The 10,809-nt window shown below is 33.7% G+C and overlaps 2 protein-coding genes and 1 long non-coding RNA gene across 3 annotated transcripts in view; 1 reads left to right on the forward strand and 2 right to left on the reverse strand.

Annotated features, from left to right (window-relative positions):
- LOC105134630 (uncharacterized) overlaps positions 1-5,965 on the reverse strand; it is an 8,329-nt gene extending 2,364 nt beyond the window's left edge. The window contains exon 1 of the long non-coding RNA XR_844030.1: positions 5,954-5,965. This is a non-coding gene — a long non-coding RNA (uncharacterized LOC105134630). The remainder of the gene's footprint in view (positions 1-5,953) is intronic.
- On the forward strand, positions 800-4,012 carry LOC105134629 (uncharacterized). The gene is made up of 8 exons (XM_011039108.1): positions 800-898; positions 1,365-1,471; positions 1,603-1,646; positions 1,743-1,828; positions 1,935-2,043; positions 2,400-2,413; positions 3,022-3,123; positions 3,716-4,012. Exons 1-8 carry the CDS (start codon positions 851-853, stop codon positions 3,836-3,838), a joined length of 633 nt encoding a protein of 210 aa, XP_011037410.1. The 5' UTR covers positions 800-850; the 3' UTR covers positions 3,839-4,012.
- A 2,002-nt stretch (positions 5,966-7,967) lies between the features above and the next one.
- LOC105134631 (cytochrome P450 82G1-like) lies at positions 7,968-10,557 on the reverse strand. The gene is made up of 2 exons (XM_011039110.1): positions 9,580-10,557; positions 7,968-8,772 (listed from the first exon to the last, which is right to left on the reverse strand). Exons 1-2 carry the CDS (start codon positions 10,489-10,491, stop codon positions 8,149-8,151), a joined length of 1,536 nt encoding a protein of 511 aa, XP_011037412.1. The 5' UTR covers positions 10,492-10,557; the 3' UTR covers positions 7,968-8,148.
- Positions 10,558-10,809: the final 252 nt, after the last annotated feature.

Here is a 10,809-nt window from a genome sequence, read left to right on the forward strand (position 1 = left end):
CTGGCGTTTACTGTTTGAGGTTGCAGGCTTGCAGGGGGTGTTATTGACATTCCTCTGTGATGACTCTCAAACTTTGTTTGTGGGCGATTTTCAATTTTTTAAAAAAATCTTTATTTGTTTAAAATTAATTTTTCATATTTTTATATAATTATATCAAAAATAAAATTTTAAAAAATAAAATAAAATATTATTTTCATATGTTTTTAAATAAAAAATAATTTTTAGTGCAACGCCAAACACTATTTTAATTTACAAAAAATAAATTATTATTTTGATAATTAAATTTTAAACCTATTCATAACTTAATTATTTACTCTCCTAGGATTATACATTAATTCTTTTTAATTCTTGTGATCAATTATTATATTATTCTAATCATAAATGAATTTGATAAGGAATGATTTAGAATCTAACTTGAAGTCTTGAATTATATTTAATTTTAAATTACTTTAAAAATTAATTTAATTAAATTCAAGTAATTTCATAGATTAATTTATTTTCAAGCAAATCTAGATGAGACTTCACCATTGAACTCTAATGATTTTTATTTTTCATTTTTTAATCTAAACTTGTATTGACCCAACAAATCAATTAGTGGGGGCTTGGAGAAAAACCAATAAACATTTTAATGCGATATCATAAGAATCATGGGATGAAATTAATATTTTGAACTATAAGGGATTACTTTATGAAATTCTTCAAAGTATAGGGACTACATAAAAATATTCACTTTTTTTTTTTTGTTTTTTATGAAAATAATACTCAAAAACTTTAATAGAATTGAGATGGTGATAAGAAATCTATATAGCTAGCTAGGTGCCACACTGATTCATAAGAGGAGCAGGAGATAATGGAAATAGTAGCGGCTAAAACCCTCTGTCTGGGCTTAAACCTCAAGGTAATGTCATGTTTGTTTTCTCTCCTTCTTTCTTCAGTTCTGCAACTATAATTTGAACTTGTTCTTTTCATTTTAAGCCAAATTCTAGCCATTTCATTCTATAGAAGACATAGGGTCTTAAAGTAGTTAATGGGATCTATTATAAGTTCTCATGGATTTACTATAGTGCTTGAATTGACACCCGTCTGTCGTTTTTACCATGTTCACTTCATTGTAAGATGACAGGCAACGCAGTGATTCTCATTTCTTCACAACCAGCACACTTCTGCATTATGTTTTTATCCACTTTTTTGTTTGTCTGTTTGAGTTTAGTTTTACTATGGAAAACTATAATCTTTACTTGAGTAATTTACATTTTAATACTGGTTTTAGCTTCTTTGTAATGAGTCATGGCCCTTAAATCTTAATCTGAATTGACATGATGTAGTGGAATAGTTTTGGTTTTTTCTTTGGTTATTATTTGCAGTTAATAAGTCACAAGCATACAGTGGATGTCTTTACTCCAAATCTAACTCGCAAAATACCATCCTTTTCCCATCAAATGAGATGTGGGGCTCAAGGATTTTGGAGAAGGTAATGCAGTTTCATTCACTTGAGCTCGAGTATTGTATTTGGATTTTGATGTAAATGTCATTGTTGGGTTTTTGTAGCAAGAAGTAGAAATTGGGGAGGTTGCTTATTTATTTGTTAATTTGATTTTACAGGGAAAATGGTAGATGTTTTACTCCTGTTGCAGCTGTAGTATCAGGTGCAAATCAAATTTTGTCTTTCAATTAGTTGCTTTTAACCTTATTGCAAGTGTTGTGTTGACCTTTGACTACAACTTAATGACTACATAAATTAGCTGCTGAAGATGTTGAAGTATCTTCCTCTCGGTTCAAAGATTTCACAGTGATGATTACGAATACCAATGAAGATCAAGAATTGAAGGTATGAGCGGATATTGGATTCATGTAGTTGGTTTGTAGGCAAGTTTAAAATTGCCTGGTGGTTGATAATTTTAGGAATCTATTATATTCATAGCTTTTGTGGACAGATAAGAGTGGAAGTAGCTGGTGCCAAAACTAGAGCAATTTTTGAAGAGGTTTTCAAAAAAATGGTTACTGCAGCCCAGCCAATACCAGGATTTCGAAGAGTAAAAGGAGGTAAAATATCTGAATTCTTTATCTGATTGCTAGTGGAGAAGTGCTGTCTTCTAGAATCTCAAGCCTACTTATAATCATCTTCAAATAGTTTTTTTCTATAGTTTGGAATCTGAGAACTTAGCACCATACTGCTAGTAGTCTGATTGAAATAATGTTCAACTGTATTCTTACTAGTAACTTGCCAAACCATCCTTCTAAAGCCGTATTTGATCTTATTTTCTTTACGGTATTGCTTTTTAATGACTGTTCTTTTCTAATGCTTTCTCATTTCCCTAATTTTAATCTGCCTCTGATATTTTCTGTTATTATTTCTATGCGATGCATCATTTCTATCAAACACCATGGGGAATTGGCAGGAAAAACACCGGATGTGAGTTTCCATATCCTCTTATTTTACTCCAATTTCATTTACTTAGTTGTAATAAGTAACTTAAATATGAGATTTTTGTCCATTTCCTAAAGTGAACAAAAACTTGCATTCTTGAGATGTATGTTGACCTCATCTTGAGTCCATTACCATCTGCAGACAAAGTATGCACAATATGTTGTGCTAGTAGTGAACTTTGAAGGGGCAGTGTCATGTCACCTAGCTTGCAACTTTGAGGCGCATCCTCTTTTAACATAATCTATCATGTCTAAATGGATTCTTATGCTCAGTTTACAGCTGCAACTTCATGGGGGGGGGGGAAAGCAAACGTGCTCATTATTTTTCAATATTAAATCATGAAACTTTTGTTATGGAGAACATTCATGTGTACACATGCACCAACACACACTATTGATGTAAAGCACATGCACAAAGAAGAAAAAACAGCCAGCGATGATTTCATTGAAAAGTTAGAGAGCTAACGATTACATCCTATGCATGCGGACTTCAGACAAGAACATTCTTGCAGTCATGTTCTTATACATTTGCTTGGACAAACACATGCGTATACACATATATAATAGAATTTTATTATTGTTTGTTTCTGGCAGATACCTAGAGACATTTTGTTAGAAGTTCTTGGACCTTCAAAAGTTTACAAGGAAGTGATCAAGAAAGTCATAAACTCTACCGTAGCTGAATATGTTGATAAGGTAACCAGTACTACTTTAACTTCTTGATTGATTCTAAAGTCATGAAGTTATTTTATCTTCACGGTGCTGTGATTAACCAATGAATTGTGTTCTGGGAAACACTTCAAGTAGATATAGTTTTGTCACGTGACTAGAAATATTACTAGGAAAGAAATCAATGGAAGAGCTTACAAATTTACAGAAACTGACATCATAAATCATGTTAATGGAGAACTTAACCTGATCTTTCTCTCTTTCTCTTTTTTTTTTGTCCATACACCTTGATGAATGTCTTGACCAACTTTTAAATCGTGAGCCAACACCTGCATTAATGCTGTTTATTTTGAATGGTATAGTTGAAAGTTGATTGATCCAGTAGCTCTAGCCACCATTACATTCATCACACTAGCAATTTTGTTTTTTGTTCTTGTTTTCTATTAAAATCAAATGACCTTTTGTGTGTTCTTTGTGGAAGTACTGCTTCTTGGAATGCTATTCTTTCCTCCAGTCCAACTGCTGTGGTGCAGCCAATTGCATCATTCCCCTGTATTCTGAAGGCATTTTATCTATGAATCTAATGCTTGGCATTAACACTATCTTTTCGCTTCTATAGGAAGGCTTAAAAGTTAGCAAAGACTTGAGAGTTGAACAAAGCTTTGAAGATCTTGAAGATGCATTTGAACCAGATGAAAAATTCAGCTTTGATGCTGTCATTCAGCTTCAACAAACATCTTGAAAAACATTGCACTTTTGAGAATGAATCCAATTTTGCCCTGTATTAATTGTTACAGCAACTTGTTTGCTCACTGGAATGTGAAACTAAAATTAGGTGAATGTACAGAGTTATCAGATCCCCTTTCTATTAATTATTTATTTAACCATTTTGAGGCTCATCAGCTCTCATGTTTCCTTACATGTTTCCAAAAGTTCCATACCAGTTCAAAATGCAAGAAAGCGGAAATTTGTTTGGTATCAGATTAGTTTCAGACTCATTTTGACAACTATTTGCTATAAGATTCAGTGTACCCTAAAAAGCATAGACAAGTAATTAAATCAAAACCAGGTAATCTAGTTTTATAACAGCAAGCAACTCGTGTAGAAAAAAAATGCTAGAGTTGAAGCCATGTAGATTCTGAGCATCATTGCCAAGTTGGTGCGTTGGCTTGTCTGGTTTACATCTTTACGTGCTCAATCCCATTGTATAGCAAAAAATGCCATTGTTGAAGCCATGGCAGAGATAAAACAGACAGAGCAGTGCTAGTGCCGTTGCCTCCATGATGTTTCTTGAATTTCTTTAGCAACTTATACCAGCAAGTTTGCTTTGGCAATCACTGCTATCAGCTTGCCTCTCCCACCTAATAGTTGAACTCTTTGCAGCTACTCTTGCATCAAACGGCAAGCTGTCTTTCCTGTTGAGACGTACTGATTAAATTAATCAAGTAAAATCCGAAACTTAAATCTAACCTCAAAAACCATTTTCCGGCAGCTTTTCAACAAACAATTCATATTGAAAATTTCCTTTTGATCCTTGCAGAGTTGTTTATTAGTGCTGCTCTCTATTGAGGCCTTCTATTGCCGTAGCATGGCTCGTTAAGTGATTCTTCTGATACCTTTCTTTCCTTTTGTCTTCGATTTATCTGCTACTAATCAGAACAATTAGACCATAATATATGCAAGTTTAGAGCTCCATGGAAACAATCAATTATCTCTGGCATGCAGGTACAACGTCTGAAAACATTCCAATGATGCATAATAGATTCTTAATGCTTGCCAGGACCATCATTGCAAGGTACTTGGAAAGGTTAGAACCTGCAAACCCTATGTAGTTCTACTTGCATGTCAGTTGTTAACTTCTGGCCTGTATTCTTGGTGTTCTTCCTGGATTTGTGACTGGGATTGTTCTTGGCTTGAAGTCACATGGAATCGAACATACCTCACACAAAATCATTGGCATTGTCCTATTCTATCTTGCAACAGCACAGGTGTTCGGTGGCTTGTTTAGACCTCACAAAGATAGCAAGTATCAGCCTTTTTTCAACTGGTTCCGCTCCTTGGTGGATTGTTCAGCACTTATTCTACGTTCATTCAACATATTTATAGGATTTGGCATATTACATGCTGCAAATTTTTAGAAGATTACCTACATTGCTGTATTAGGAGTCCAGGGTTCTTCGTGCTGCTATTGCAATTATGCTTGTTGAGAAAACAACCCTAAAATCTTAAATTAGATACACACACTCACATATATATAACCCAAATAATTTACATGGTTCCACAATTTAAGTCTATTCTATAAGTGAGACGATCAAAAACATATATTATAAAAAAAAAATATGAGATTACAAAGCATCAAGTAAAATTAATTTTTTATCCAAGATCTTAAAATAACTGAAAATTTACTTTTTGGCCACCTAAATGCAGAGAATGGAGACACTTATAAATAAATATTAACTTAAAATATAACAATTTAAAGCTTTTATACATGAACTAAGTACATGAGTACTTTTTTTTTTCTTGGCCTGATAATTTAAAACAAGCTCATCAAATCTTTATCTTGGATTAAATTGAGTCAATATATAAATCTTGAACTCTTGTCCAATCACTTTCAATAAGCATATTTTAAGTATTATATAAACCAATTAAGTCCAAGCAATGCTTGAACTTCAATGTAGAGATAGACTTCATTAAAATATTTGTAGGGTTCTTAACTATAGAAATCTTTTTCATTAATACATCATCCAATGACATGATATCTACAATAAAGTGATACTTGATATCAATATATGTGATTCGTAAAGAGTTCTTGACCAAGTGAATAACACTCTAGCTATAACAATATACAATAATTAACTAATGTCATAAACTAAGATTGGTAATCAAATCTTTTAACCATAATTTTTTTTTTCATTATCTTTATTGATTCTGTATGCTTAACCCTTTGTTGTAGATAAGACAATAATAAATAATAAAATTACTTTCCAACTAATGACACATCCTGAGAGGGTGGAAACATAACTTGTAGTGATTTTTTCTTATTTAAATCACCAGTGTGATTTAATCTATAAAATTCTTAACATTACTTTTAATGCTACTAACGCTATCATATATTAGGCCAACATATACGGTAACTTTAAGATAACAAAATATCCATTTCACGATTTATTAGTAAACCTTATCAGGACTTCTCATAAATCTACTGACCACACTAATAACATGTAAAATGCTTAGACAAATATAGAACATACCATACATAATGTTTTGAAGTGCATTAACATAGGGAACATTTGACATGTGTTCATTCTCCTTGTTATTTTCTAGTGACAAGAATGAAAATAACAAACGAGCTACAAATAGAGTAATCCTTAGCTTGCAGTTTTATATAATATCAAAATGATAAGTATCTTTTCAAGATATTTTCAAGTCTTCATCTTAAACTCATTACATTATTGATCTCTAACATGTTGTTTGAAACATTCAACATGTCATCGATATATAACAATAAATATACAAATAAATTATCGAAATACTTCTTGAAATACACACAATTATTATAGTCATTAATAAATAAACTATTTTCAAGCGTAAAAGTTTCTAACCATTGCTGGGGTGTGTTATCATGCTCATTCATTGGGGTGTGTTATCATGCTAATTCATAGTGAAGGTTTAGATTGAACAGACTTGTTCAAATGGTCATGCATGATCTTTGCAAGCGGCAAAGAACACAATTGTTTGATTATTCTCAATTCATAGGTTTATGGTATTATTGCAAAGTAACCATATCAGCAAAAACATTTCAGTTTCCAAGAGAAGTTTGGTGAACAACTATGACACATTCAAGAATTCAACTTTTTACTTCTTGTTTTGAAGCAAGCATTTTTGGGCTCTCTCCATCGTTCTCATACTCGCATTCATGCTTCCAAAAGTTTCACATCAGTTCAGAATAGAAAGGCAAAATTCTTGCATGTATTTAATCTTACAATTTAAAAGCTTGCTTCTTCCAACATATTACTTTAGATCTATAGACCATATATATTTTGCAATGGCAATAACGAAATCCATGATTAAAATCATATTTAAAAACCTGTTTTGATGAAATCTCATAGGTTAAAGAAGTTAATCCAAATTAATTTATATTGTTTTTTTCTTTAGAAAAAAAAGCTAAAAACAATGGTTTTTTTTTTTAATTTTTGTTTTTTTTTCAATTATTACATCTAGTTCTAGACTTTGAATCAACAATTAATTTATTAGACTAGATCTTGTTTTTTAAAATTATAATTAAAATAATTAAAAAAGAAAAAAAGTTGGTGTGTAAGGGTTTTTTTAAAAAAAAGAAAAAGAAAATTGGCAGTTTATACTAAAGACAAATTCTGGAAGCACTCTCAATAATTTTATGTACATGAACGAGATGCCAAATTAAATTCCCATGAACCCCTTCATATCAAAAAAAGAAAATTAATAGTATTAATATATTTTGATTAATATAGTACAATTATATGATCAATTGCTCGATTTTCTAGTATGGAATTGAGAGATCATCTCATGTTTTCTTAATGACATGATCATTATGTTCGTTAAATCTAAATCATTACATTCAAATTAAATGGATATAATTTAACTTAACTCCTTGTACTTAGTTTTATTTCTCTCTCATAATCTAAATCATTAGAAACATGAACACTTCTACGATCTAAATCTATTAATTTATTCTGAATATGATAATATATTAATCAAATAAGTTCTATATATTATCCCTTTTTTTATGGAAGTTAAGATCATATATTATAATGCATTTTATATCATAGCAAACACTACAAATCGCACATCTCTTATTATTTTACTTCATTACATAACATTGAAGCTTAATCTGATACAAAAGCCCATACAGTTCTTGACTAATTAAGATGTCTAAATTACTAAATATTCATAGTGGTGAAGTCATTAATATTACGTTCCTGTTTGTCTACGTGTCAAAAGACCAGCTTAAAATATTAATAAAAATATTATTTTAACTGTTTTTGGCGGCATGCCGTGGAAATGAACGGGTGCTTAATCATACAGGCGTAATCCAAGACGTGGTTTGACGACAGCTTCAAGTGGTATCAGCTTAGGTAGGGCAATGCCAGGGCCTTCGTTCATGTCCACGGGCAACCCTGCAACAGTTGTTAAATCAAACCCTTGAAGAAGCCTAGCAAGGGTCAGATGAACAACCGCCATGCCAAGATTAATAGCAGGGCAAGATCTTCTCCCCGAGCTAAAAGGAATGAACTCGAAATCTTGACCCCTAAAATCAAGATCAGCATGAGTAGTCAAGAATCTTTCAGGTTGAAAGTCATTTGGGTTTTTCCACACACGGGGGTCTCGATGCAACTTCCATATGTTCACTACTAATCGAGTGCCCTTAGGAACATAATAGCCACAAATATGACAATCTTCCATGGCCTCACGTATTCCTGTTAAGGGACCTGGAGGGTATAATCGCAGAGTTTCTTTCACTATTGCTTGGAGGTACACGAGGTTCTGAATATCTGATTCCTCCACCCATTTCTCTCTTCCCACCTGCTTGTCCAGCTCTTCTTGAGCAGCCTTCAGCACACTTGGATGGTTTAGCAACAGGGACAGTGCCCAAGTTAATGTAACCGCTGTGCTTCCTGCTCCTGTGAGGGTCAGAATCTGCAGAATTAACACAAAAGGTGTAAAATTGAAAATAGATGGAAGTTAAGAACCCTGCGGCTGCACCTGAGAAGATGTCCAGATGGTAGGAGACGGACTTTGAGAGTCTCAGGGGTCCAGGGCCCCCTTACCCTCCAGCCACAAGAAAGAAAGAAAAGGAATTAAATTGGATGAAGGGCAGCATTTTCTTACTTCAACGATTGTTAACATATTTCTACTACACTAAGGGTTTTTTATTTTTTTTCATTCTGTAAGTAGACCTACAATTCCTAAACTTTTTCAGATCTGCTGTTTAATGAAATTACTATATTCAGAACAAAAAAAGGCAACACTTGGGCTTATGGCTCATAATTGATAGCTAGTTACAAGTTCATTTTTGAGCCCATGATTTTGCTATGATGATGGTCAGATTGATTAACTTTCATTGTTCATCTTCAAATTTACTTCATTCTAAAAAGAATTTTGGACGTGAAATGTTAGATGTTAGAAGGGTTAATTACAAACTTTTTTGAGATTAAGTGGTTCCTGGCCTGGGTTAAAACATGCCTAAGATCATAACACCACGCATGCCCCTACTTTATTGGAGTGGTCATCCGGTCTATAGACCCCATGGTTTCTGTCTGATTAAGGGCTTATTTAAAATTCACTCTCTCTAATTTGTTTTATATTTCCGATATGAATTATGTCTTGTAACCATGGAAAACGGGAATATTCAATTTGCGCTTACTGATATATATGATGATATGATATGGTGAAGGATTAAGGAAGCAAACGCACGACAAGCTTACAGCTAGCTAGCAAACTTACCAAAGTTGTTGCCTTGATGACAACATCACGAGAGTAGCCAGACATCTCAGCAGCACCGTCAGCAAGGTTAGATATCATCACGTCCATGAAGTCGCTTTCCCCTTGTATTTCTTTCTTAAGATGTTCCTCCAGCCAGCTTCCTATCACGGCATCAAGTTCCTTGGCAGTCCTCTTCATAGCACTTACATGTCCCTGAAAATCAATCCATTCGAGCCATGGAATTGCATCAGACATTACAAAAATCCCACTCAGATACAAGGCTTTTTCTATGGCTTTTTTGTAACGCCATGGCTCGCTGTTTTCTTTGTCGTATATGGTGCTGCAATATCGTTTTCCAACTATCGTTCTAAGGCTTATGTTGAACGTCAAGCTCTCAAACAATTTGCTCATAGTCACCTTCGCAGGGTACTCCGCTGTTTCCGCATAAGAATTGTGCAAACCTTTGATGAATGCGTCTACTTCTAACTTTCGGACATGCTTAAGCATTTCAAGCCGGTGGTTTGATAGAAGCTGAAGAGTGACCAGCTTTCTAACATCACGCCAGTACTTTCCATATGGGGACAACGCAAAAGCTGCGTTGTTGTATCCCATATGTTTTCCTGCAGCTATGTTTGCTCTGGTAGCCAAAATTCTGTCATTGGTAGTCAAGCAATCCTTTACTGTTTCCCGACTGCTCACCACCACTATCCGATGAGAACCGAGCCTGAGTGAGTAAATAGGGCCATATTTATCGTCAATGGCTGCAAGGGTTTTACATGCTGGGTCCTGGCCTCTTAGACAAGGCAGGTGGCCAATCACGGGCCATGCCCCTGATGGTTCAGGGACTCTGGCTAGTTTCTTGCTCTCTCTCTCTCTGGCCAAAGTTTTCCAGAGGCCATAAAGAAGTAGCAAAAAGAGAGCCCCAAGAATCATTTCGAACAGTGTATAAGAGAAATCCAGGGTGGTTCAGGGGAGTTGGGGAGTAATGAGGCTAAATGTTGCTCTGGTTTTTATAGCGTAGAGTAACATGGAATACGCTTGACTAATTAAAATTAGGCATATAAACAAAGTGATTTATTAAATTAATGTCTAAACGTTTAAATGATTTTTTTAAATAAAAATATTATGTTAAAGTAGAAATAAATGATGGCTCACAAGTAGTTCAAGATGGTACGGTTCACCTTAGAAAATATTTATTCTCTAATTAAAATCAAAACTAAGCTCAATAAATATTGATATTTGCAAATAAAT

The sequence above is a fragment of the Populus euphratica genome, unplaced genomic scaffold (assembly GCF_000495115.2).
Source record: "Populus euphratica unplaced genomic scaffold, PopEup_1.0 scaffold213.1, whole genome shotgun sequence".
NCBI classification, from domain to species: Eukaryota; Viridiplantae; Streptophyta; class Magnoliopsida; order Malpighiales; family Salicaceae; genus Populus; species Populus euphratica.

Excerpts from the sequence above, each read along its gene's own strand:
- LOC105134631 (XM_011039110.1), bottom strand. The coding sequence starts at position 10,491 with ATGATTCTTGGGGCTCTCTTTTTGCTACTTCTTTATGGCCTCTGGAAA. Across the intron at positions 8,773-9,579 it reads TCATCAAGGCAACAACTTTG|ATTCTGACCCTCACAGGAGC; the intron begins GTAAGTTTGCTA and ends TTAATTCTGCAG.
- LOC105134629 (XM_011039108.1), top strand. The coding sequence starts at position 851 with ATGGAAATAGTAGCGGCTAAAACCCTCTGTCTGGGCTTAAACCTCAAG. Across the intron at positions 1,647-1,742 it reads TGTTGCAGCTGTAGTATCAG|CTGCTGAAGATGTTGAAGTA; the intron begins GTGCAAATCAAA and ends TACATAAATTAG. Across the intron at positions 3,124-3,715 it reads TAGCTGAATATGTTGATAAG|GAAGGCTTAAAAGTTAGCAA; the intron begins GTAACCAGTACT and ends TCGCTTCTATAG.